Source organism: Acipenser ruthenus, chromosome 5 (genome assembly GCF_902713425.1).
Source record: "Acipenser ruthenus chromosome 5, fAciRut3.2 maternal haplotype, whole genome shotgun sequence".
Classification (NCBI taxonomy): domain Eukaryota; kingdom Metazoa; phylum Chordata; class Actinopteri; order Acipenseriformes; family Acipenseridae; genus Acipenser; species Acipenser ruthenus.
This window is the reverse complement of record NC_081193.1, coordinates 55,169,967-55,197,129: the sequence shown is the minus strand read 5'-3', so window position 1 is coordinate 55,197,129 and position 27,163 is coordinate 55,169,967. Positions and strand designations below refer to the sequence as shown.

The window sequence follows — 27,163 nt, the reverse complement described above, 5'->3', positions numbered from 1 at the left end:
TCGCCTATGAGCTAGCCAACTTGTCCCCTCTAGCTCACTACCCATTCCACCAGGGACATGACAGCTTTGTGAGCTTTCTACATCAAACCGCTGCTGCAAGCGTGCATTTTTGCCAAGTGGCCTCTGCATAACATTTACTTTTCTGCACACCACCACGTGCCCCATGACTCAGCACCAAGCATTATTTTTCTGCCAAGATAGCCTGGCTATTTACCATCGGTAACAGTGTTTTTACACTTGGTACCGAGAGCATCTCGATCGGTACAGAGAACGGTCACTGATCAGCCCCCGAACCTGTACCACGCGGTTCCCAGCCTTGCAACAGGGGCACTCCGCCACAGCTTTATTCCAGGGTGCATCTGTCAATGACATTTGTAATTCAGTGGTGTGGGCTACTCCCCATGTCTTTACTAGGTTCTACCGACTTAGGTCGTGGATCCACAAAACCCTAGCTTTGGAACTAGAGTTCCTTCCGGGTCAACCCTTACAAATAAACAGAGGTGAGTTTCTCCCTCAATTAGCCCTAGCTACTTGTTACTGGGGATCCTAATGGTAACGTGCAAGGTGGCCTTTGGCTTGTGGCATTTCAGTCAGTCTGCAATATTGCCTTGCGACAGCTTTGGTGTTCAGCTTTGGTGTAATGGTTACATTTCTTACTTTATAGGGAACATTAGGTTATTATCATAAAGCTGGTTCCCTGAATTAGAAATATAACTATTAACCTTCAAGGTTGCTGCGTCCATGATTGCAGCAGTCTTGAAGGAAAAATTATGATCTGTGTGTGCAGTCCATATATGCACTTGGGGGCAGACATGACCGCGCCACAGGCTCCGATAAGCAGCTTTGATATATCTGTTCAGGTTTCGGGGTCATAAACACTCATTCGGTAATGGTTACATTTCTATGATAACCTAACATTTTCTTAAAATGTTGCCATTCCAGGAACACCCGTGAGAGACACTGTTATACTCTGATCCATCTTCTTTTGCCATGATTGTTGTTGAATAGTTACACACAACTCTCACACAGCTTATTTGACATGACAACATTTGGATTTATTTGGATTTCCCTGATTTTACTTGTATTCTCTGTTTCTGACATTCTCACTCACTGTACATGCATTTTAATGAACAATCCGTTCTACAAGTACCCAAGATATTATCGATTGACACTTTGGCAGGATATTTATTAATCTGTCTGGATACTTGTTGTAGTTCTATGTATTAAATGTGATTTTATGATTTCAGGTTGGCGAAGTTGGTCCAGTGTGGTCATATCCTGAAACTCAGTTGGACTGTGTTGTAGCAGATCCCAAAAAGGGCTCTAAAATGTATGGCTTAAAGAGCTACATTGAATATCAGGTGACTCCAAATGTAAGTATGCAATTTAATGTTGGTTAGCTATTCAGCTCAACATATATATATATATATATATATATATATATATATATATATATATATATATATATATATATATATGCTATGCTATATCCATGTAGTCTTATACACAAAAATATTTAGTTTATGAATCAAAGCGCGGCTCATGCTGGGTTTTCTGATGGCTACAAACCAATATTGTCTGCTATGTGCATTTACTAGAAAAAGTCTCCATTGTTGTTGTAAAAGTTACTATACCTTGGTTAAAAGCTTGGCTTGGGGACCTTTTTCAGGTTTGAATATTCAGATTTTGAAGGCACACCCATCCTACACCATATAAATTAGTCTACAAAGTAGATTTGTATGATCATCATATTTCTACAGAGTAACTGGTTGCCAGCATTGCAACTGAAGTGAAATGATCTTGCAGCTCTGAAATGAACTTGCAATGTTTTATTTCTGGTTTTGAGTGTCAAAATGAAAATATATTGGGAACCCATGGTTTCTTACTTGAACACTTAATAATGCTATATTTCCATTTCCAAAGCCTATCAGACATTATATGTTTTTTTTTTTTTTTTTACATTTCCAACCACTGTCTACAACAGTGTACGATATACCTCCTAAAATACAGCCTGTTGGACAGAAGCCAATTGAAACCAATTTAACACAGACCATTTTTAGCCATTTTTATGTGACAAATACATCTGTATGTACTGCAGTCTTTTTTTGTTTTTACAGACCACCAATCGACCTGTCAATCACCGATACAAGCACTTTGATTGGTTGTATGAACGGCTCCTGGACAAGTTTGGATCAGCCATTCCAATCCCTTCGTTGCCAGATAAACAGGTCACAGGTAAATCTGATGTGATTTGAAGACTTTAAGGACAGGGGAGCATGACAATAACATAATTCACTAATTTCACCAGGCAGGACGAGTAGATGAGTTATGACTGCTCAGTACTGGCACTGATGGATATTTTATGCTGTCTCTGAACCAAATCGAAACCAGATTGTGCAATTTCATGCTGTGTGAATGGGTATTTTGAATAATTTTTTTAATGTCTCTGAGACGGCTCAGTAGTGGCATTTGTGTGTGAAAGGGGTATTACAGACATGGAAATGTGGATGTTTTGATGTGGTTTTTGGTCAGCTTTAAACGTGAACAATAGGACATTCTAAAATGTAGAAATGTTCTGATGATTTTGAACTCCTATAGTGGCCACATTTCGGTCTCAAAATCCTGTCCGTTCTCACTTCTGTATTGAGGGATCTCTTTGGAATGCATCACTCCATTGAAACCAGTTCCAATTTAATTTCCAATTGCTTTTTAAATTCAATTTCCAATTCCAATTCCTAATCCTTTTTAATCAATTCCAATTCCAAATTCTATGTTGTAAAATGACTTGGAATTGGCATTTGAATTGATTAAAAGGGAATGGGAATTGGAATTGGGAATTGATTTTAAATAGGAATTGGAATAGGAATTGACAAATGCAATTGTCCCCAACCCTGATAAAAACTATTTGCCTACAACATGTACATTTCTGTAAACCAAAAACATCACTCTTGGGTACATTCTGTATATTTGGTTGCTTACTAAAGTTCCCTTTCAAGTACGAAATGTAACCAATACCAAATAGGATATAGCTCTTATAGCCCGAATTACCTGAACATTTATATCACAGCTGATCCTGTAACCTTTTCAGGACCAAGCATTCTTCAGTGGGATGCTCCCCCAGGACAAGGCATTTTTTGGCTGTACTCTCCCTATAAAAATTCACAATTTTTTTTTTTTTTTCAACACAATATTATTATTTTTTTTTAAGTTAAGTATTTTTTATTATGTATTCTGCTTAGAGATACATGTATAAAAACGTGTTATTCTATGACCCGAGGGACCTTTCAATACTACCTGAAAGTTTTGTTGAAAAATATTGATGTTTCTGCTTTCCATATCAACCAGTATGGAAAGCAGAAACATCAATTGGAGGCCTTCCATCCACCTCCTTTCCAGTCTGGCACGGAGAGAAAGCTCCATACCGTCTGTCCAGTTAGGGCACTGGCGTATTATGTTGACCACACCCAGAGTTGGCGGCAGTCCGAGTAATTGTTTGTTTGCTTCGGGTCTAAGTTCCGCGGACAAGCACTGTCTAAACAGCGGCTGTCGAAGTGGATTGTAGACACGGTCAGGACTGTGTATGATCTAGCCAATCTGCCCCCACCAAAGATGGTCACTCCACAAGAGGCCTTGAAACCTCTTAGGTGTTATTCCAGGGTGCACTGCACTGCAGTATGGGCCACGCAAGAGTGTTAAGGGCTGCAACTCATTCTGCCTTTTAACACACTTTTTTTATTGTATTCCACTTTAAGTCCTGGGGTAGTTAGCCACACAACTTAATTGGTCTTATGGTGTTAAATGCTGAGGTTACTCAGTGTAACCTTGAAGCATATACACTGCGTGCTGCAAGTCCTTTACTTGTGATGGCTTGGGTATTGCATCCCATTCGGTAATGGTTACATTTCATATTTGAAAGGGAACATTAGGTTCCCTATCAAGTACGAAATGTAACCATTACCAAATGGGTGTTTACCTGTAAAGATCCTGAACCTGAATAGTATACCAAAGCTGCATGGCAAGCGCCTGTGAAGCAATCATGCTCACCCCCAAGAGCATAAGAGGACGCAGACACAGGTACTAGTAATCATTTTCCTTTCAAGATCCTGATGGGAGAGCATGCAAAAGTATTGGTTACTTTTATCTGCATATCTTTCACTAATAACATTTTTGAAAACGTTGTATTTTTAGTTTACACGTAATTTTTGCACACAGCCTGTTGCTTGTTCCTTCCCATAGAGGACTTGTGCACCGTGTGGAGCCGACGGCTTCTGCCGTCCCATCCAGGGATCAAGCAGCTTAAGTCGGCTGACTTTGTGCTCACCTACAGGATGCTAATAACTCACGCTGCAGTTAAAATAAATAAAAATGTTTGTTTTTGGAAACTATATTATTATTTTCTAGAACTGTAATTGTTTTATTACCTTTTTCCGAAAATATTTTCTCTTGTGTTGTGTGTTTCTCTGTCTTGCACATAAAACGAGCACAGCTGCTGGGCTCAGCAGCTCTGCGTTGACTAATTAAAAATAAAACTTTTTTGTGTACAGGTTTATTATTATTTGAATTATAATATTGGGATTACTGTTTACTGTGAGAGTTTCTCTTGTGTGTGTATTTTTGGTTTAAAATAAATACATATAAAATAACACAGTTACAGCTACTAGGCTCAGGTTAACGAACAAGTACCTTACCAACCCGATGCAAGTCACCACACATGTACAGTACTGAGGCCGCGGGTACCATACCTGCCCAGTGAAAGTGACCGCACATGTATAGTACTGAGGCCGAGGGTACCATACCGACCCTGGTGCAAGTCACCACACGTGTACAGTACTGAGGCTGAGGGTACCATACCGACCCTTGTGCAAGTCACCACATGTGTACAGTACTGAGGCCAAGGGTACCATACCGACCCTGGTGCAAGTCACCACACGTGTACAGTACTGAGGCCGAGTGTACCATAACGACCCCGGTGCAAGTCACCACACAAGTACAGTACTGAGGCCGAGGGTACCATACCTGCCCGGTGAAAGTGACTGCATGTGTACCGTACCAAGGGAGCCATGCCAAGGATACCGTACCAACCTGCTGCAAGTCATCGCACGTATACCATACCAAGGGCACCGTGCCAAGGATACCATACCAACCCGGTGCAAGTCACCGCACGTGTACCGTACCCAGGGTACCATAGTACTGAGACTGTTCAGATTTTACTGTTTCAGTTTACTGTGCAGTTTTATAGTACTGTACACTGCATCCACCCGGTTACATTCTGTACAGCAGTGCTCCTGCTGAGCAGGCTGAGGTGGCAGTTGTTGTTTTTTTTTTTTTTCCCACAGTATTGCATTATCGCCCTGCTACATTCTGTACAGTGGTGTTGCTACTAAACAGCCTGAGGCAGTACTGTATTGGTACATTACTGTGCAGCGGTGCTTTGGGAGACTGAGGCAACAAGTTTACACTGTGTTGCTGTTGCATCATGCCGGTTTCCTGTGACATATGCAAGGTCAGTCTCCCAGTGGAGGATAAGCACGGCAGGTGCTCTTCCTGCCTAGGGCCAGAGCATGCAAAACAGGAACTCGCTGACCACAGCTTCTGCAAGTTTTATGCAAGTTTTTCTAAGCACACGCTAGGAAAGCTTGTGTCTATCCACTCTGAAGAGATGTCCATTCCACTTTGGCAGGGCTCTCCCCCATCGCCTGCTAAAGACATGGCTGCATCCTCTGCAGGTGGCTCTGTGCCAAGACAGAGTAGGAAAACTGTCTGAGACAACAGCCCATGTAAGAAGCCGTCCTTACGGTCTTCTTTATCTTCCTCTGCCTCCAGTTCTCCTTCTCCGCCTCCTCCTCCTTCTTTTAAAAAGAGGAAGAGGAAGAGTCACCATTCTAAGAGATCGGCTGAGTCCGAACAAATGGAGAAACTCTGGGTAGCTGTTTACCATCAGGGCACAGTGTTTGCTGAGCTGCTGCATGAGCGCACTGCTCCGCCTGCCCCACCCTGTTCCCTTGGAACAATACAGGGCTTTAAGTACAGACTGGCACCACGAGGATATGCTGTCCATCGCCGCCTCTGATGATTTTCTTTTTGAAGTCCAATCGTCATGTGATCACCCTGTTACAGCTCCAGCTGTTTCTCAGTTGATGGGGTCATTATACAGCCTGCATTGTGCAAAAAATCTGGAGTTGGCTCACTTTCCTCCTGTAGATGTTGCAATTGCCTCACTGGTGCAGAGCTGGTGAGCTCTTGACCAAGGACGCTACCTGCTCTAACAAACAGTGTCGGGTCTCAGAAAACATTCTGAAGGAGGCTTACTCAGCCGGTGTGTTCACCGCACGGCTGGGTAATTATAATAGTAATTATAATTAGTAGCCTACCAGACCTGTTTATTGAAGGCTCTCCCTGAGAGTCATAGACCCTCACCACAGCAGCTAGAGGAGTTGCACTTGGTGAATAAATACCTGCTCTGTATCTCCAAGCTGAACGGGCAGGCTGTGGGCAGGAATCTTGCTGCTTTGGTAGCAGCAAGAAGACAGCTTTGGCTTTCCCAGACACGAGTGTCTGATGGGGATAAGTGCTGCAGCACTCACACTGTGCACGGGTGTCCACAAAGGAACTGTTGCGTCTGCTTCCCAAGCAGCGACCCCAGCTGCACAAACCAGCAGCAAACTACCATCTAAGACCCCAGTAGCCTCAGAGACCGACATAGCCAGCTGCTACTACAGCCGGAGGGGGTTTCATAACCGGCTCGCTGCTGCGCACTGTGGCAGCTTTAACAAGTTCCGCTGCCAGCAGCAGAGGCAAAAACCTCAGGCTAAGCCACAAGCCCAGGGTTCCTTTTCAGGGAAACACCTGGAGTATTGCCATCAGTGCACCACAGACATCTGGGTGCTTTCTACTGTACACAACGGCTATTCTCTCCAATTCAAACATGGTCCCCCTCCCTTTCCCACTTGATGAAGGGATTCTACTCCTGGTACTTCCTGGTGCCCAAGCGGGATGGTGGCCTCAGACCAATCTTTGACCTCAGGCAGGTCAACCTGTATCTGAGTCAACGGAGGTTCAAAATGTTGACCATGCAACAGCTGTTGCAGTCAATCAGGCCTGGCGACTGGTTCACCACAGTGGACTTAAGGGACGCGTACTTCCACATCCCCATAAAACCAGGGCACAAGAAGTACCTGCAGTTCGCTTTCCAAGGAACAGCGTACGAGTTCCATGTACTGCCATTTGGCCTCTCTCTAGCTCACCATTGAGATTCAGAGGCATCAGAGTGCTCAATTAGTTGGACGACTGGCTCATTTGTGCCCAGTCTCCAGCACAGGCAGAGGCCCACACGGAATTAGTCACCGACCACCTTCATCGGTTGGACCTGACAGTGAATCATGCAAAGAGTCAGCTCACACCAATGCAGATAGCCTCCTATCTAGGAGTGCAATTGGACTCCATCCTGTCCACTCTATCAGACAACGAGTGCAGACAATAGCCGCCTGTTTGAAGTATTTTCAGCTCCATACAGCACTTACAATAGTGATATTCCAGAGACTTCTGGGCTTGATGGCAGCAGCTTCCCAGACCCTTCCTTTGGGTCTCCTGCAGATGCACCCTTTCCAAGCCTGGTTCAACAACAGGGTTGTTCAGCCCGTGTTGAACCCGGGCCGCATAAGAACATAAGAAAGTTTACAAACGAGAGGAGGCCATTCAGCCCATCTTGCTCGTTTGGTTGTTAGTAGCTTATTGATCCCAGAATCTCATCAAGCAGCTTCTTGAAGGATCCCCGGGTGTCAGCTTCAACAACAATACTGGGGAGTTGGTTCCAGACCCTCACAATTCTCTGTGTAAAAAAGTGCCTCCTATTTTCTGTTCTGAATGCCCCTTTATCTAATCTCCATTTGTGACCCTTGGTCCTTGTTTCTTTTTTCAGGTCAAAAAAGTCCCCTGGGTCGACATTGTCTACCTTTTAGGATTTTGAATGCTTGAATCAGATCACCACGTAATATTCTTTGTTCAAGACTGAATAGATTCAGTTCTTTTAGCCTGTCTGCATATGACATGCCTTTTAAACCCGGGATAATTCTGGTTGCTCTTCTTTGCACTCTTTCTAGAGCAGCAATATCCTTTTTGTAACAAGGTGACCAGAACTGAACACAATATTCTAGGTGAGGTCTTACTAATGCATTATAAAGTTTTAACATTACTTCCCTTGATTTAAATTCAACACTTCTCACAATATATTCGAGCATCTTGTTGGCCTATTTTTATAGTTTCCCCACATTGTCTAGATGAAGACATTTCTGAGTCAACATAAACTCCTAGGTCTTTTTCATAGATTCTTTCTTCAATTTCAGTATCTCCTATATGATATTTATAATGCATATTTTTATTGCCTGCGTGCAGTACTTTACACTTTTCTCTATTAAATGTTATTAGCCATGTGTCTGCCCAGTTCTGAATGCTGTCTAGATCATTTTGACCTTTGCTGCTGCAACAGTATTTGTCACCGCTCCTATTTTTGTGTCGTCTGCAAATTTAACAAGTTTGCTTACTATACCAGAATCTAAATCATTAATGTAGATTAGGAATAGCAGAGGACCTAATACTGATCCCTGTGGTACACCACTGGTTACCTCGCTCCATTTTGAGGTTTCTCCTTTAATTAGTACTTTCTGTTTTCTACATGTTAACCACTCCCTAATCCATGTGCATGCATTTCCTTGAATCCCTACTGCGTTCAGTTTGAGAATTAATCTTTTAGACGGGACTTTGTCAAAAACTTTCTGGAAATCTAAATAAACCATGTTGTATGCTTTGCAATTATCCATTGTCAATGTTGCATCCTCAAAAATGTCAAGCAGGTTAGTTAGACACGATCTCCCTTTCCTAAAACCATGCTGACTGTCTCCCAGGATATTGTTACCATATAGGTAATTTTCCATTTTAGATCTTATTATAGTTTCCATAAGTTTACATATAATAGAAGTCTGGCTTATTGGTCTGTAGTTACCTGGTTTGGTTTTGTCTCCCTTTTTGTGGATCGGTATTATGTTTGCAATTTTACAGTCTGTCGGTACAACCCCAGTGTCAAGAGACTGTTGCATGATCTTGGTTAGCGGTTTGTAAATAACTTCTTTCATTTCTTTGAGTACTATTGGGAGGATCTTATCTGGCCCAGGGGATTTGTTTATTCTAAGAGCTTCAAGTCCCTTTATCACTTCTGCCTCTGTTATGCTAAAGGCGCTCTCTTGGTGGACACAGCCTGCCCACCTATGTCTAGGCGTAGTGCTGGGCAGCGTCACCAGGAGGGAGGTCATCACCATGGATGCGTCCATCCACGGCTGGGGCGCTGTGTGGAATGGCAGGTATGCACAGGGGCTGTGGAACCCCACGTGGCAGGGTCGGCACATAAATCTTTTGGAACTGCAGGCAGTTTATCTGGCCCTGCAGTATTTTTTACAGGAGGTTCAAGGGAAACACGTGCTTGTCCAGACAGACAACACTACCGTGGTGGCTTATATAAACCACCAGGGTGGCCTCAGGTCTCCCAGTCTCCAGTGTGTGGCCCGCAAGCTGTTGCTCTGGGCACACAAACACCTCCTCTCACTGCGGGCGATACACCTGCCTGGGGTGGTAAACTTGGCGACGGACCTCCTTTCCAGGAGAGTTCCCAGCGCCTCAGAGTGGAGGCTTCACTCTGTGGTGGTGATCCTCATTTGGGACAGGTTCTGGAGAGCAGAGATAGATCTATTTGCCTCCCAGGAATCGACCCACTGCCCCCTTTGGTTCTCCATAACAGGAGACAGGGACACTCTGGCGATAGATGCCTTGGCACACCAGTGGCCAAGGCAGCTGCTGTATGCCTTCCCACCACTTACTATGCTCCTGCTGTGTCTAGAGAAAATCAGGTAGGACCGGGCCAGGGTGCCATTAGTAGCCCTTTACTGGCCCAGGAGACCTTTGGTTTTCAGCTGTGATGCAGCTCCTGAGTGGCCAACCTTGGAGCCTGCCCAATCACCATGATCTGCTCAGTCAGGTGTGGAGGCTTACAGCTCTGGGTCTAGCCCCTGAATGGCGGTATTTAAGCCATCTGTGTCTGTCCAGTAGGGTCATTGACACCCTGCAAAATGCCAGAGCAGTGTCCACACGTTCCCAGTATGGGTACTAGTGGGTCGTCTTTCAGACGTGGTGTCTGACTCGTGGGTTTGACCCCATGACTTGTCCCATGGCAGTAATTTCTGCAGGACCTATTTGATGAGGGGAAATCCCCATCCGCGTTAAAGGTCTATATCGCAGCCATTTCAGCTTGACATGTCAAAATTGACTCGGTCTCCCCAGGAGCTCACTTCCTGGCGGGGCAATTTTTGAAAGGAGCTCAGTGGCTCCGGCCGCCTCTGAAGGATATTGTTCCTCGCTGGATGCTTAACATAGTGCTTGAGGCACTCATGAAGCCTCCATTTGAGCCCTTACATTCAGCTGAGCTGAACATTTTTGTCACTTAAAGCGGCTTTCTTGCTTGCAATCATCTCCGCTAAGTGGGTGAAGGTTGGTTTATACTTCTCTCGCTGACAAAAGCCGTACGTCAGCTGCAGACACTTCTACGCGTGCGCCATAAGGACCGAAGCACCCCCGAGTTCGCAGACTTTTTGACGCAGCAAAGTCGTCGTAGTTGTCGGTCATACTTTCAGCCAGTCTGCGTTACAGCCATGTCGACTTGTGACTAGGGTTGCCAACAGGCTCCACAATCCTGTGACACTTTGAGACAGGATTTTAAAATTGCCCGTCTCATGAATTAAGTGAATGTGTAAATTGGCTCATATATATTTTTATGGCAGCAAACAAGTAAAACTGATCAGCTGTTCATCTCCATACTGCCTCCGATCAGACGTATTGAACAGATGAGCAACATTACTGATTTGATGGGAAGTAATTGCATACATGGCTTGCGACCATGCAACAAATGTTGGATTTTTTCATCCAACCCTGTGCGTTTTGCGGTCGCAGACACACAAGAAAAGGCTGTACGACTTTTCAAAAAAGACGCAGCTCACGGCAGTGTGGATGATGTAATTTTTACCGTTAGAGACTAATTGAGACCAAAAATAGGGTCGCAGTTGGAAGTATAAACCAGCCTTTAGTGAGAGGCAAGCATTTTCATTTGCAAAATCCTGCTTAATTTTTTCAGAAGCCAGGACAAAGTTTACACTTCGTACCAATCCTGCTTTTTTTGCGTAAAAACTCTCTCGGCATTCCACATTACCCAGTCTGTGGAATTGGAAGCTTTCATCCACCTCCTTTCCAGTCTGACGGAGCGACAGCTCCATACGCTCTGCCCTGTGTGGGCACTAGCTTATTATCTCCTCCCGTATCTCTACCTGTCTGTCTGCTATTTCCTCCTGGATGCACTCGCATCACCTCAAACTCAACCTCTCTAAATCTGACCTCCTTTTCTTTCCCTCCTCCTCCCCCTCCTCTGATCTCTCTATCTCTGTTCCTCTGGAATCTACCACACTCTCTCCCTCTTCCTCCGCTAAGAACCTTGGAGTCACCCTGGACCCCTGCCTCTCTTATTCCCAGCACATCTCCACTCTGGCACGCACTTGCCGATTCTTCCTGAGCAACATCCGAAGAATCCGACCCTTCCTCACCAACTACGCTACCCAGCTCCTGGTCCAGGCCCTGGTACTCTCCCGCCTAGACTACTGCAACTCCCTCCTGGCTGGCCTCCCTGCGTCCGCCACCCGTCCGCTCCAGCTCATCCAGAACTCTGCTGCCCGCCTGGTGTTCTCTCTGCCTCGCTTCGCCCACGCTACTCCACTACTCCGCTCGCTCCACTGGCTCCCGATCACCGCTCGCATCCAGTTCAAGACTCTTGTACTAGCCTACAGATGCCTTGACCAGACTGCACCCAGCTACCTCCAGACCCTCATCTCTCCCTACACCCCCACTCGACCTCTTCGCTCCGCCTGCACTAGAAGACTAGCTCTACCTCCGCTATGCTCCCCTGCCTCCAGAGCCCGCTCCTTCTCCACCCTTGCTCCGCAGTGGTGGAATGACCTTCCTACAGATGTCAGGACTGCCCAGTCCCTGACCACATTCCGGCGCCTCCTTAAGACTCACCTCTTCAAAGAGCACCTGTAGAACTCCTCTGTTTGTATCCTGGGACACTATCACCCTTCATGTAAATGTGCTTTATTTTGCTCTTATCTGCCCCTATTTTACTGCATTTAATCCTGTACTTCAGAATACTGTAATCTGTCAAGTGTTTAACCTGTAGTACTTTGTATTTAATCATATCCTGATGTAACTATCGCTATTTAATCATACCCTGATGTAACTATCACTATTATCTGCTGTATTATTGAATTGTGGTTTGTCACACTTATACTTTGCTTGAACAAAAGTTATTGTATTTCTTGCTCTTATTGTATTACTTGTATTGTAACACTTGAAATGTATTTGCTTACGATTGTAAGTCGCCTTGGATAAGGGTGTCTGCTAAGAAATAATAATAATAATAATAATAATAATAATAATAATAATAATAATAATAATAATAATAATATGTGGACAGGACACAAAGTTGGAGGCAGTCTGAATAGTTTTTTGTCTGTTATGGGGCGAAGTCCCATGGTCAAGCCCAGTCTAAACAAGAGGCTATCAAAATGGATAACAGACACAGTCAGGACTGCCTATGAGCGAGCCAACTTGCCCCCTTCAGAAAAGCTCACTGCCCATTCCACCAGGGACATGGAAACTCTGTGGGCTTTGTTCCAGGGTGCATGTGTCAATGACATTTGCAATGCAGCAGTTTTGGGCTCCGAATGGTAACGGACAAGGTAGCCTTGGCTTAGCCTTGTAGCAGTCCGGTCGTTCAATTCACTCTAGAAGAGATATATCCCATTCGGTAATGGTTACATTTCTATTTCAGGGAACCAGGGTTAATGATAATAACCTAACATTCTCCCAGTTATATGTAGGGTTAAATTGTCATCTGTCAATTGACATAAATATTTATTGGGTGGTTTCACAGACCTCCAATTATCATTAATCTTGGTCTTTTTGGTTTTCCATGAAATACATTTCACAAACAGCCTGGGCCATCCGTTGACACTGATCATTTGGCTACTCTGGCCCATAAAAAGTATTCTGGAAAACATTTTAACTTGTAATGTCTTCCAGGACGCTTTGAGGAGGAGTTCATTAAGATGCGAATGGAAAGGCTCCAGGGGTGGATGACCAGGATGTGCCGACATCCTGTTATTTCCAACAGTGAGGTGTTACAGCTGTTCCTCAGTTTCCGGGATGAGAAGGTAGGCAGCCAAGACACATTGCGGAGGAGTTTCAGTGCTTTTTCATATGGTTATTTGCTTAGAACTAATGCCATTTCATTGAAGAAGCAAATGAAAAACCAATCGTTTGCTTCCGAACAGGCATACTGTTCATTTCAGAATAAAGAACTGTGTTACAACAATGTTATTTTCTTTATATTTACTGCATCATGATTAAAAATTATATGAAACGAGAAATAGCCAATTGCTTGCTATTTTAAGTACAGTGGGTAATATTAGGTTTGGCATAATGTGTTTAACAGTGGAAATATCTGTGTTAATAAAATTATTGTATGGGACCTTTTATTTTAATTGTGAAAGATGTAACCAGCAACCAGAGCATATACATTTATTATTATTATTATTATTATTTTAAGTAGTAGTCGTCATAGTAGGAGTACTATCCATTTGCACCTGATGCATTTATTTTAACCTCAATGCCCCTTCCATGTCAAATCTCATTTTTATATTACAATTAGATTTGAGATGGCTGCCAACACCATTCTTTTGACATTGCAAATGTACCTCACTCAGATCCCTTACTTATCAAATTTGTGCAGTTTTAATAGGCAAGTAGGCCAACATGTACAGTGGTGCCCCAAATATTACAGTAGTAAAACCATATTGAATTTTGTCTTGGTAGTTATTATTGCAGAAACGAATGTCCTACTCTGTCAGTGTACATGACAGTCAATGATTTATACTTGTATAGGATTGGAAAATGGGGAAGAGAAAAGCAGAAAAGGATGAAATGGTTGGGGTGATGGTCTTTTCTACAATTGAACCGGAAGCGCCTGACATGGACCTCATTGAAGTGTAAGTTTGTATGTGTGTGTGTGTGTGTGTATATATTATATATATATATATATATATATTGTAAAAGAATCGCACTCACTTCGGTTTGTTGCCCCTTTAAAAACACTGACCCAACACACAGAAATGGATTTTTTTAAGTGCGGTTGCGCTATTTTTAATAAACACAAAAACAAAAATAAACAAAACAAACACCTAGCTCTCTGAGCACTAACTAAAACAAAACAGGAACCTAAATTAAACAGGACAGCTAAGCTGTTTACCTGTAACAAAACAAACAAAACAGCACACACAAAAAAGGCTTCACACTACCTTTTCTTTTAATTACGGCTGTACCCACACACCAGCATAGTCGGGCCTCTGCCCTCTTCAGCAGCCGCCCAGAGCAGACTGACTGCTCTCTTTTTAAACCCTGCACCTGGCTCTAATTTTCAATAATAGCCAGGTGCAGGTAATGATCAATCAATAAAACAATTAAACAAAAACAATTAAACAATTAAACAAAACAAAAGTGTGCCTTCCGCACATGTTTTTCCAGCAGAGAGGTTTTAACCCCCTCCCTGCCATCTCACAATATGTGTATATATATATATATATATATATATATATATATATATATATATATATATATATATATATATATATATATATATATATATATGTGTGTTGTTTTTTGTTTGTTTGTGAGGTGGTTTATAAATATAACAATATATTAATGCAATTACCATATTCCTTCGAATTTAAGATGCAGCCCAAAATTCCCACCCTCAATTTGAGGAAAAAATAAAACCTCAAATAAATATGCATTTACGAAGATACAACCCCTGTTACCCATATGAAGGCAGTTTGTGGTGTTCTGCTATCACACAGAGCATTACAGTTATGTGCTGCTTATCATTTCCAGTCGTGATTACTCACAACTGTTTTTCTCCCAATTTGAGAACTGTGGTATTGCTTGGCATGTCGAAAATTACGGGGGTCTGGGATTCTGATCAGCATTTCCGATCTGTCCAAGCTGGTACTGTTTGTTAGAAACACTGAAATTGTAAAAGCTTCTCTTTGAATTCCTCAGGAGGCTAATGACGCTTCTTTGAAAATGGCTGCCTGTATGTCATGGATGATTCGAGATCAGGCAGTAATGTTTTAGTTTATTTCTCGGCAGTCAGTCATGTTGCTGTTTGTGTACTCTGGTATCACTTATTTTGTTGACAGTTTTAATAAATGCATCAATATTGTACTCTAATTTAATTTATTTTTGAGACGCAATACAGTAATTCTTTCCAACCACCATTCAGGACTCCCCCAGTAATACAATATGTGAGTAAGTACTGCAGAGACGCCTTTTCATGTTGTTGTTGTGGCTGCATTTTAGTAGTCATACGGTTCTTGCTGTATGACTTACTTATTTTAAAGACCCGCCCATCTGTCAAATTGTGTGTGCCTTGGCCCAGTCCTTTACTTGACTGTCCTTTCTTTTTATAAAGATACATAAGAGCTAACAACTATCTCAATTACATGTACTGTAGGTGTTAAATTATATATGTAATAATCGGGACTTGTGTTACCACCTAATTTTCTATGTAAGGAACCTGCAGATTATCTGTGGTTGCCTAGTGGTGAACCCCAACACAACCCCACTTCTCCAAAAACACTGACCAATTCTCTTTGCTGCTTCTATTTTTTACAACTGTAAACAGCTGTATTTCACAAGAAGTATATACTCCTTCCTTGCTTTATAAATGTTAATGTTTCAGACAGTGAAAAGTTAATAAATATATTTTGTATTTTTTTTTTTATAATAGTTTAAATTATTTAACCAGGTTTAAGCTCTGAAGCTCTTTTGGGGGATTTAAGTCACCATATTGTTGCCGATTTCTGCCTGCTTTTCATGGTGTTCATTCGTAAACATCAACAGAAAACTTACACTGCTGACAAACTCCATTGGGATATCATTAAAAACCCACTGATGAAACCAAGCAGAACCACTGGCAGATCACAGCATTGCCAGCAATAGCAACACTAGGAATTGTGTCCTGATACAGTAACACATCTAGATATAGGTCATTGGCTAAGACAGGTAGCTACATTCCTCATGTTATAGAATCCTGTGTCCTGTATAGAAAGTTGCATCCCTTGGTTGCTATGTTATTTGTATACAAACTTGGTTTCTCTTACCTAAGTGCTTGTATATTGTGTGGCAGCACATAATCAGGTCGTAATAAGCGGTAGAAAACTATAACTAGTCCCTGGGATAATCTGTGAAACTGCTTTGTTTTCTCCAGAGAGCAGAAATGTGAATCGTTCAGTAGATTTACAAAATCCATGGATGACGGAGTTAAAGACCTGCTCAATGTGGGGCAAGAGCACTGGAAGAGGTGTACTGGACGTAAGCTGAAACTGACCTGATGCTTTGTAATGTTATATGGACTTGGGTTTGGTCCCAGTCTAATTGTTCAATTTCTGCGAACTAAAACATTGTTTTGTAAAAATATAGCATAAAGCATTTTGTTGCAATTGGTTTGTAAGATTAATGAGAATGAAAATGAGAATTAAAGCAATATGTGTGTAGTAATATTGACCCACCCACACATTACAATTTCCCCCTACAAACTAATAAATAACAATAAAAAAACAACCTCAACCTCAACTCGAACAATGTAGTCCGTCCCCCCCCCCCCCCCCCCCCCAAAGTGCAGCTATTTCTTCCAATAGTAGTAATAAACAGATTCCTAATTATTAAATTATATCAATGTTTCTGGGAAAAACCTACTTGAGGGGGCTAAATTACATGATTGCATTGTCAGGTAGAACCCAGTGCTGATTTGTTATTTTTAAGAAAACAAACTTTCCTTTCTTTGTAGTAACTGTTTTTGCTAAGCTGTGGTTTATTTGGTCCTAAACTTTGCTAAAAGAGGAGAGAATAAACATTTTAAGCATGAAGGCAAAACAGGCTTTGGGTTACTATTAGAAGATTACACTAGGGGCCTGAAAAGGCATCATGTCTTTTTTGTAGGCATTCAGATTTGTATATCTGTGTCGTAGGCTTTACTGTTTTTCTCTCTGTTTCATTTCAAGCTTTGCCAAAAGAATATCAGAAGATTGGAAAAGCACTACAGAATCTCTCAGCAGTTTTCAGCAGCAGTGGCTATGAAGGTATTCTTTATGACTAGCTCTCCTTTACAACTCCTGCAATAATGTTTACATTTATAATACTATATACAGGGAATATAAAGGTGTCCCAAAAGTCAGACATAATAGGCTATTTCAAATATTCTGTCAATCAGGATGTTCTTTGTTAAATTGGGCGGCCAGACCCTGTGGACTATCTCTACCTCACACCAAAATGATCTGAAGTCGATCTGCCATTTCACACTTGGAAGAAACAGAGAGACAATGAATATTAACAATTATGCCTATGGTGCCAGACTTACACCCTAGTTTATAGGTGTCTGTTTATCTTCCCTAGTTGAACTTTATATGCACTAGAGTTCATCAGGAAACCAGACTTATTAAAATTTCTTAAAGTTGGTTTTATCTGTAGGGATAGACTCTTCTTCCAATTTGTAACCTGCTTGTGACTAAATTACAATGTAGGCCAGTCAGCAAGCTCCTGTAACAGCTTGCATTAGTATGAGATTACATCTTCAAGCTCCCATTAAATCAGGAAGAAAAAAATAAATAAAAAAATCCTCATGGGTGAATCATCACATAAATACTTCCCTTTTTAATGTGGAATGTTTTATGTCCTGGAATATTTGGCATACATGTCGTGCATATTTAATCTTTACATTTTAGTAAATCACATTATTATGTGACTTGATTTAATATTTTTCACAATTTACATTTTTCCATTTGTATCAAGGTGAAGCCACTCTCACAGATGCCTTAACAGAAGCAGGTAAAACATATGAAGAAATTGCCACATTGGTGGCAGAACAGGTAAAAAACTTTTTTTTTTCTTTACTCTTTTGTATTTTGTTACCAATTACTATTACTATTTTACAATATTTTGTACAGCTCCAGTCCCATCCACAAAGAAAATACATGTTTTTGGTGAGCAGGGCAAGTCATGCGAATGTGTTTAGAATCTGCATGCGGCGAGATGCCCATCTTTGCTGGTTACCCATATGGAATGCTGCATTGGCCGTTGTGCACATTTGAATTGGGCATTTCAAATTGGGTAGAAAAATGAAATGAGGTGAAATTGATTAAAAAATTATGACCATTCTGATTTAAAGCTGCCTAGTATGTTTTTTTATTTATTTTTTCTAGTGCAGAAAATCAGTTTTGATGGGAATGCACAACTAGCAACACTAGTTTTCCCTATGTGGGTTTCCTAAATTTAATGAGCTTGTAAAGTCATTTTCCATTATCTCAGTATAGTAACTATTATACCTTTTGGGTGTTCTATATAAACCATTAAACTACTGGCAATAGCTGCAGGGCTGTCCCGTGTCCTCCTTGGCCTGGTAGCTCACCGACATCCTCTGTAGGGTTCCTAGGTGTAAGAGACAGCTGGCTTGGACATGGGATCGAAGGAGCATTTGAAAATGAAGCTTTAAAATAATACATGTTATTTATATAAATTCAGTTGTTGATTGGCTTACTGGATGCAAAATATGTCTTTGCTTAAATGTTTTTAAAGCCAAGGAAAGACCTGCATTTTCTGATGGAAACCAATAATGAATACAAAGGACTTTTGGGCTGCTTCCCTGATACGATCGGAGTTCACAAGGTATGGGCTAATATTATTTTGTTTCTAGCAAATAGTTATCACACATATTACTGATTTAGAATTGTTGATAGGTAAACGGCTTGGATGTCCTGCTAGTCAGGAACCTGTCTGTGTAGTCAGTACTCCAACACAGAGTTAGGATTCTGTTTTGTTTTATTTCATTTTTGTATAATTAAAAGTAGCGCGTAAGCGTTTAAAAAATAAATTTCTTGTGTCCTGGGTCATTTTAAAGGGGCAACGAACCACGGAGAGGAAGCGCCGGTTTCCACCGCAGTTTTAGTTTTTTTTGTCCGTGTTATGTCTGTGGTGAAGGAACTATGCGTATTGCACAGTTCCACCTCCATTTTTTTTGCAGCTTCTCTCGGCCTCTCTCGGCCATTGAAAGCTTTTCTGGAGAAAAAATAACTAGGGATCTGTGATTGATGCCTTTTTGATGATGTTGGACAGGGTCCAACATCTGACCGGAAAGGAACAATTTTAATGTTGGACCTGGACCGCAAAGGGTTAAAATCTGCTGCTATAATCATGCTGCATGATTAATTTATTAATAGCGTTATAATTAAATTATACCAAGTCATGTTTTCTATTGGGGGTCCCCCCGAGTGGCGCATCCAGTAAAGGCGCTCCACGTGGAGTGCAGGATGCGCTCTATAGTCTGGACGTCACGAGTTCGAGTCCAGGCTATTCCATAGCCGACCGTGGACGGGAGCTCCCGGGGGCAGTGCACAATTGGCCGAGCGTTGCCCGGGGGGAAGTAGGGTTAGGTCAGCCAGGGTGTCCTCGGTTCACTGCGCACCAGACACAGCTGCTTTGTCCTTCGACGCTGTTGCTCTTGGGTGGCTGCATGGTGAGTCCGCAGTGTGAAAAAAAGCGGTCGGCTGACAGCACACGCTTCGGAGGACAGTGTGTGTTCGTCTTCGCCCTCCCAAGTCAGCGCAGGGGTGGTAGCAGTGAGCTGAGCTTAAAAAAAATAAGTAATTGGCCATTCTAAATTGAGAGGAAATAATAAAAAAAACTGGCAATGACTAAGGTTATAAAAAAAAAAATCATGTTTTTATTTACAATGACATGAAAAGATAATGGGCAGGTATTTGTTATTATTTTTGTATTTTTAAAAACCTTGTAAGAATGTGTGACTGATAAGCTAGTGATTTATTTAGCTAGCTGACAGTCACGCATCCTTATTAAACTCATGCAGACCATCTCCCGAGTTGATTCATTGATTAATTTTTGCTAATCGGGAGATGGTCACTGTATATAAACCTGCAGCTCTCTACCCTCGGGGAAGAGTGTACAGAGGAGAGTACGGGAGAGCGAGTAAGGAGAGTGAAAAAAACAACTGTTAAAAACAACTGCTAAGCATGCTGGTTTTCACCAGCACGATACTTACTTATTAGTGTATTTTTATTTCTTTGACCAATGTGCCGTTTTGTTTGTTGTTTGTTTAAATCTTCTGTTTGTTTGTTTGTTTGTTCATTTAATAAAATAGCTGAGCGCAGTAGCGCTCAGTTTCACATCCGCCATCCATTGTTTGGTTTCTGTTACTTCCTGCTCCGTGACATCACTACCCACACATCACTGCAACAACAGCTTGGTCACAGCAGGATTTTCAAAAGGTCATAAATGCCAGTGTTAATTAATAAATTGGTATGTAGCATTGATTTTGGCATTTTCATCGGTTGTTATGCTTATTTTGTCATTAAATAATCGTGCTAATGTGATTTCCGAAATTGTTGATTTAAGAAATAATGTTAATATCTTAACAAAATATCTTATTTCTTTTGTTTACGTGGGAATTTAAAAGCAGATCTGTGTTAATTGTCATAATTTATAAGGACACAATTTGCAGTTGGAAAAGGAGGGTTTTAATTAACGAAGGACAATATAACGAGGGCTTCTGTTTATTGGCTTTTATTAATTGTATTTTCCAGTGCTTATTTTTAGCTATTTTTGAGTTTTATGTAAATCGTTTTTTGGGGGGGCTTTCGTTTTTGATATACTTTATGAAATTTGTGTTTTTGGTTACTTTCCAAAATGCTTGAGTGTTTTTTTCTGTCAAAATATGTATAGTAGTAACTTGATAGTACTTGCACACTTGTACCTTCTTTCCTTTGCTGTCTTCCACAATTAAATTCTTATGGTCACAGTCTCATTATTCTGGGGTTTTTTTGTGTAGGCATTTTTGTACATTTCGCCACAATTCTGTTTTAAATCCTCCGTATCTTAACTGTAATACAGCTTTAAATCCCGCTAACAAGCCTCCATCCTGATTGTAATCTTGTTTTAAATCTCACAAGCGGCGTCTCCAATAGAAATGTAGGAATGTGCTGTCACTCAGTAGTTTAAAGTTTAAGGTATTCAGAACAAATCAATGATAGATGCAAGTCAGGAAGGCGGGACATTCCACAGCAGCACTGGGAAATGTATTTATTATTATTTTTGTAGAAGGTTTTATTTTTTAATGGAAAGAGGGTAAAGTCAACGTGAATTGATTAACCATTTCCACATTTCCACATAAATTTAATTTTTTTTTGTATCAGGGGTGTTTTATCAGGTTTTATCGGTGAAAATGGAAAATCAGAAGCCCTATATAGAACTTACCTTGAAACAGAAATGTAACAGACCGCGGCTGTGACGCCGACAATACAGAGAGAGAGTGTACAGGACCAGAGCTAATTTCTTGGAACAAATTTGTGGAACCAACAGTTTTTTTTTTTTCTTTTTCATGTTTTCATTCTTCTAAAACAAATCTTGTTCAATGAATTAGGTTTAAGAGATTTTACTTTAACTCTAGCCTAGGTGGTAGCTCAATCCCAGTGCTGTCGGTAGCCTGCAGCAATAATAAAGCCACTGGTGGGGGATCCCGAGTGGCGCATCCGGTAAAGTGCAGGATGCGTCCTATAGCCTAGAGGTCACCGGTTCGAGTCCAGGTTATCCCACTGCCGACCGTGGACGAGAGTTCCCAAGGAGTGGCGCACAATTGGCTGAGCATCACTCGGGGGGGAGAGCTTAGGTCGGCCAGGGTGTGCTCAGCACCGACCCCTGTAGACTGGCCGGGCTGGCTGCATGGAGGGCCTGCAGAGTGAAAAGAAGCGGTTGGCTGACAGCACATGTTTCAGAGGAGAGTGTGTGTGTTTGTCTTCGCCCCTCCCGAGTCAGTGCGGAGGTGGTAGTGGTGAGCTGAGCCTTAAATAATACAATTGGCTATTTCAAATTCGGAGAAAAAACAGGGTAAAAATCAATTGGCAACTACTAAATTTATAATAAATAAATAAATAAATAAATCCACTGGCAACTAATTCCCAGCTATGTTAATTTAATACATTTTGGGGTACAAACGTGACTTTTTTTGTCCTTGGTAGGTATCCATGATAAATGCTACTTAGAGTAAGTGGCGGATTTCCGAAAAATATAGCGTCACTTGTTGCTAGAAATGTTTAAATAACGTACCTGTAATTTTTTTTTTCATTGTTAACATTCTGACAACTTTTTACACTTATAACTTTAGAGGACAGATCCTAAGCTCCACTAGAGTGGACATTTTGAACAGAGATTTGAAACAGACTTTAAAGTTATAAGTGTTAAAAGTCAGGATGTTAACAATTAAAAGACAAATTACAGGTACGTTATTTAAACACTTGTAGCAACACGTTGGGACTTGTAACGCTATATTTCAAGAAACCCCGCTGGTTCCTCTTTAAGGCTAATGTTCAGTGTATTGTATCTTATTGCTAAGAGACAGAAAAGTCTAAGCTTAAAGCAATCAGCTAGCCAATCACCAAACAAGAAGATACAAAAGTGTAAAGCATGAAAAAATATACATGCTTTGTTTATTTATTTATTTATGTATTTATTGCATTTTGTAAATTGGTTGTAGCTTCAGTATGTTTGTATAACCTTATAAAGCTTATTAAACGACTAAACTATAAAGCACTATCATTTTATGAGTCAAATGGCAATAATTTGAAACGCTGAATAAATAGTGTCACATAAAAAAAATACTCAATGAAGAGGTCTTTAAACCTCTTTTTTCTATATGGTCAAAGAAGCTTGCCAGGGCTACTTCCAGCAGAGCTCAGATAATAAAAGGATTGTTTGGCACGGGCTTTAGTTATAGTAGAAAGTTGTGCAAGGTTATGTCTTCATAAAGCTTCATATCATTATTGCTTCATAAAGTCGATTGAAACCTGCTGAATAATGCTACGTTAACATATTTAATTACATATAGCTTTGTAGTTTTCCAAATACTTAATGCAAAACTGACAAAAATTGGAAAATGTGACATTTCTGTAATTTAAACTTGTGTTTTACCTTTACTAGGCAGCAATAGAAAAGGTGAAGGAAGGTGATAAACTGGTTGCAACAAGTAAAATAACACAACAGGACAAGGTGACCATGGCCAAGCGCGTAAGCACTATGTCCTATGCATTGCAAGGTAAATCAAAGAATTATATTTATTATCTAATCCAGGGTGGTGTCAAACTCAAGTTTGAACTGGCCCTCCAAACACTAACCTCATTTTAAACAATACAGGCTTGCTATACATTGTAGCATGTTTTAGCAATAAGATACTAGACAGTTGATAGGTTAATTGTTTGGCATGAGTATCAACCTAGCAGTATCTGTGCAAAATGTTTTTCATTTTGAATAATTGATTCTACTTGAATGCTGAGGGTGTCAATAAGTTTAGAGAATGTTATGAAACATTATGTGAAATGGGTACCTACTGTAGTGCTTAAGTTGTTCATTCTAATCAGGACACCGCTCAGATAACATCCTAGTCAATATAAGATCTAATATTTATTTGATTCATCATCCTACTATTATTTATTTATGCATCTGCTCCAAAGATGTAACCTATTTCTTCTGCTACTTCAATTTCAGCTGAAATGAACCACTTCCACAGTAATCGCATTTATGACTATAACAGAGTGATGCAGCTCTACCTGGAACAGCAAGTCAAATTTTATGAAACAGTAAGATAATTCCTCCTTTCCTATCCTATTTATTTGTGATTTTGTTGTCATTGTGGCTGTCAGCACTGTGTCTGTCCTGAAGCCACTAGTACATGATCCTGCAAGTCATGCAAAGTTTAGGGAATCTGAAAAAGCCAGGGTAAATTTCAATCTACCCTTAACAAATTAAATATGCTAATGAAGGATGTGCACAGAGCTGTGTTATGCACCCTCAAGCTCGATACACCATGTGCACACCCTATTCCTTTGATATTGTGCTTAATAAAAACAATATTCTGAATGAACTAGCCTACCACATAATTAACACTCGAACTGCAGTGGTTATACTCATACCTAGAACCGCCGCCGGCAGTCATTATGACGGTTTAAACAACCTCAATATTAAAATGAAAGACAAACTATCGGATACAACTCAAAAGTTTTATTCAAGCACATCATGTCAAACATCTGCACAGCCGAAACACTGTATTTAAATGAACAGTTAAACATAAAAGGGTTTATTTTCTGACTTACCACATATAAAGCACTACTTCAAAAAATGAAAAACTATAATAAAATAAACATTTCAAAAGAAACTAGTGTGTAAACAGGTATATGTACATACAAAACTGTGAAAAAACAATTAATTTTTTTAAAAAGTAACCTAAAAAAAGAAAATAACTGAATTCCCATTACGTAACGTGAATGCGCTTTCAGGGAAACAGACTTCAAAGTAGCACCCTAAGTAGCACAATCCACACACGCTTCTCAACTTTTCCTGTGCATTTACCACATACTGCTCTTTCACATTGGGCACAGATATCAGAAGTTTTATTTTTATTGCATTTAGCTACTTGGCATTATTTTCTCTTGCGTGTGTCACTGGGTGCAGGACTCAATCCAGGTTGAGCTGCATTTGTATGCTGCTTTGCAGTTTTCTGATTGAAATGTTTCTGCCAAAGCTCTGTGGCTAGCTTCAAGATGAAATCTCTCCTACTGATCTTTTCCCCGGTGCATTCTTTGTACAAAATGAAGGAATTGATGGCTTATAGGTCCAGTACATTGTAAAATACAGCAACTGGCCACTGGCAAGAACCGGCTTTCTGGTCTAAAACGTCCGCTCCGTACTTTGTGTCATTGTAGAAATCCACAGTCTCCGTTTTTTTCTTGTCAACAGTCCCGATGGCAACTGACGTATGAAGGGAGATGAGAATAATTAGATTCTTTCTCAGCTTTCACTATTGAATATTGTAAAATATTGCAGGTTATATTCAAAATAAAAACATGTATGTAAAAGGCAGTCAAAATGACTTGGCGGGATTATAAATTCCTTATTTTCATGATCCTGCCTTTCAAACACCAATGCTACCAGACCTATAGTGCCGGAGGACAACACAGATCTGGCGGCTCCGCTGCAGAGCCACAGGCGCCCTATCGGCCACAGGGGTCGCTGATGCGCGGTGAGCCGTGGATTCCCCTGCCGACCTAAGCCCTCCCTACCCGGGCAGCGCTCAGCCAATTGTGCGCCGCCCCCTAGGAACTCTCGGTCACAGTCAGCTGTGACATAGCCTGGATTCGAACCAGCGATCTCCAGGCTATAGGGCACATCCTGCGAGGAGCGCCTTTACTGGATGCGCCACTCGGGAGCCCCAGTGAGTGCTTTGTTGATATGCAGGGCCATTTAAACCCGTTTGACTGTGGAAAAAAATACTTTTAAACAACGCGTCTAAAATTAACTGCGCGTGTGAAAATTAATTAGACCTGACGTGCCTGACGCGCAATTAATAAATGGACTGCAAAGGGTTAAGGAACGAGAGGTAGAGCTAGATACAGGGCTCTTCCTGGCTCAACTCCTACCGTCTTTCTTGACAGGACCACGAGAAGGAGGGCCAGCTTCACTGGTGGAGCGCTGCAATGCCAAGCGCTGCGCAGGCCTGAAGGATCGTTCCCTAGAGTGACATGCTACTCAGTTCTCAAGAGTACGTTTCATGAACGATGCACAGATATCACACAAAGTGATGTCTGTTGAAACCTTCGGCGCATGTTCGGTCTGAGGCACACAATGCACTCTGTGACCATCCTGTGCGGACGGCTTGGTCTTGCAAGAGGTACATGCATGGAACCTAGACATGTTAAATGCTGTGCAATAGTGTGCAGTATGCTAAAAAGTGGAATTTTTTTGGTACTATATATTAGTACCTGCACACTGCACTTGGTGCACTAGGCACTCGGTACTGACACTCAGTGCAGATACGTCATTTGTTCCCGACGCTCGGTACCTACATGTGTACTCAGTGCTGACACAGTACTCTCTCTGCACCGACATTCGGTGTCGACTCGATGCACTCGGTACAGACGCTCGGTACCGAAGCAGTAACCTCAAACTCGCAAGCCAGATCGGGGGCGATACATCACAGTTACTGTAAGTGGTACGTTAGCAGGGATGCCCACATGCAAGTCAGCCACTGGCTAAACTGCGTAGTCAGTGTGAACACCAAACCAGCAGCAGCCTGCACCGAAACAGTAACCTCGGTCCCTAAGGATCGGGGGCGACAAGTTGCAGTTACTGCATGTGGTGAATCAACAGGGGTGCCCACCTGCGAGTCAGCCACTGGCTAATTCTAAATTCGTGCACGAAAATAGAAAAAGCCTGCTTCAAAAAGCCTTTGTAATTGCACTGCAGAAGCAGGACTAAAACAGCATCAAGCTGCTATTAGGAATGCCTACAATAGCTACTCGGAATTTTTCGATACTTACTTTGTAAGAATGAAAAACAGAAAAACATATATACACACCGGTGGAAACGAAAGCGAAACCACACGGTCCACAAAATATTCTTATATTTATTTACATGTAATAAATACACAATAAAATTTACAGAAAAAAAATATTTTTTTATATACTCCAACTGGAGCGAGTCAATCTAATGTACTAGGATCCCGGGAAGGAACAGCTAATCGAGCCGCAGGCTTCCCACGGCACACAAGACATGGGATGTAACCAGCACAGACTAATAACAGAAACAGCTTGAAATAATATTTTACTTCAGCGATTCTGTAAATATATATATATATATATATATATATATATATATATATATATATATATATATATATATATATATATATAAAAGCAAGCTTAGAAGCGCTAACAATAGGTATATAGAGAAGAAAGATACACTTCTGTCTCAGGAGTAATCAGCATGGCTGAAAAAAGAAAATGGCGATGATTGTAGGGGTCACTGCTGTTTATGGTTGCGGGGCGGAGCCTCAGCAGCACCACCCTGCTCTAGGGAGAATCTTTGGTATAGAGTTTTCAGTTTGGGTGTCTTAAAGGGAAAC

General features: G+C 41.3%; 1 protein-coding gene across 3 annotated transcripts in view; it reads left to right on the top strand.

The window, feature by feature from the left end:
- The window catches only part of LOC117402959 (sorting nexin-9-like), a 152,473-nt gene that overhangs the window by 107,045 nt on the left and 18,265 nt on the right, over positions 1 to 27,163 (top strand). For all 3 annotated transcript variants that reach the window (XM_034004692.3, XM_034004695.3, XM_034004694.3), the window contains 10 exons: positions 1,248 to 1,373; positions 2,118 to 2,235; positions 13,171 to 13,301; positions 14,032 to 14,135; positions 16,415 to 16,518; positions 17,208 to 17,285; positions 17,995 to 18,071; positions 18,778 to 18,867; positions 23,188 to 23,302; positions 23,752 to 23,843. In XM_034004692.3, the coding sequence (XP_033860583.1) occupies positions 1,248 to 1,373; positions 2,118 to 2,235; positions 13,171 to 13,301; positions 14,032 to 14,135; positions 16,415 to 16,518; positions 17,208 to 17,285; positions 17,995 to 18,071; positions 18,778 to 18,867; positions 23,188 to 23,302; positions 23,752 to 23,843 (1,035 nt within the window). The remainder of the gene's footprint in view (positions 1 to 1,247; positions 1,374 to 2,117; positions 2,236 to 13,170; positions 13,302 to 14,031; positions 14,136 to 16,414; positions 16,519 to 17,207; positions 17,286 to 17,994; positions 18,072 to 18,777; positions 18,868 to 23,187; positions 23,303 to 23,751; positions 23,844 to 27,163) is intronic.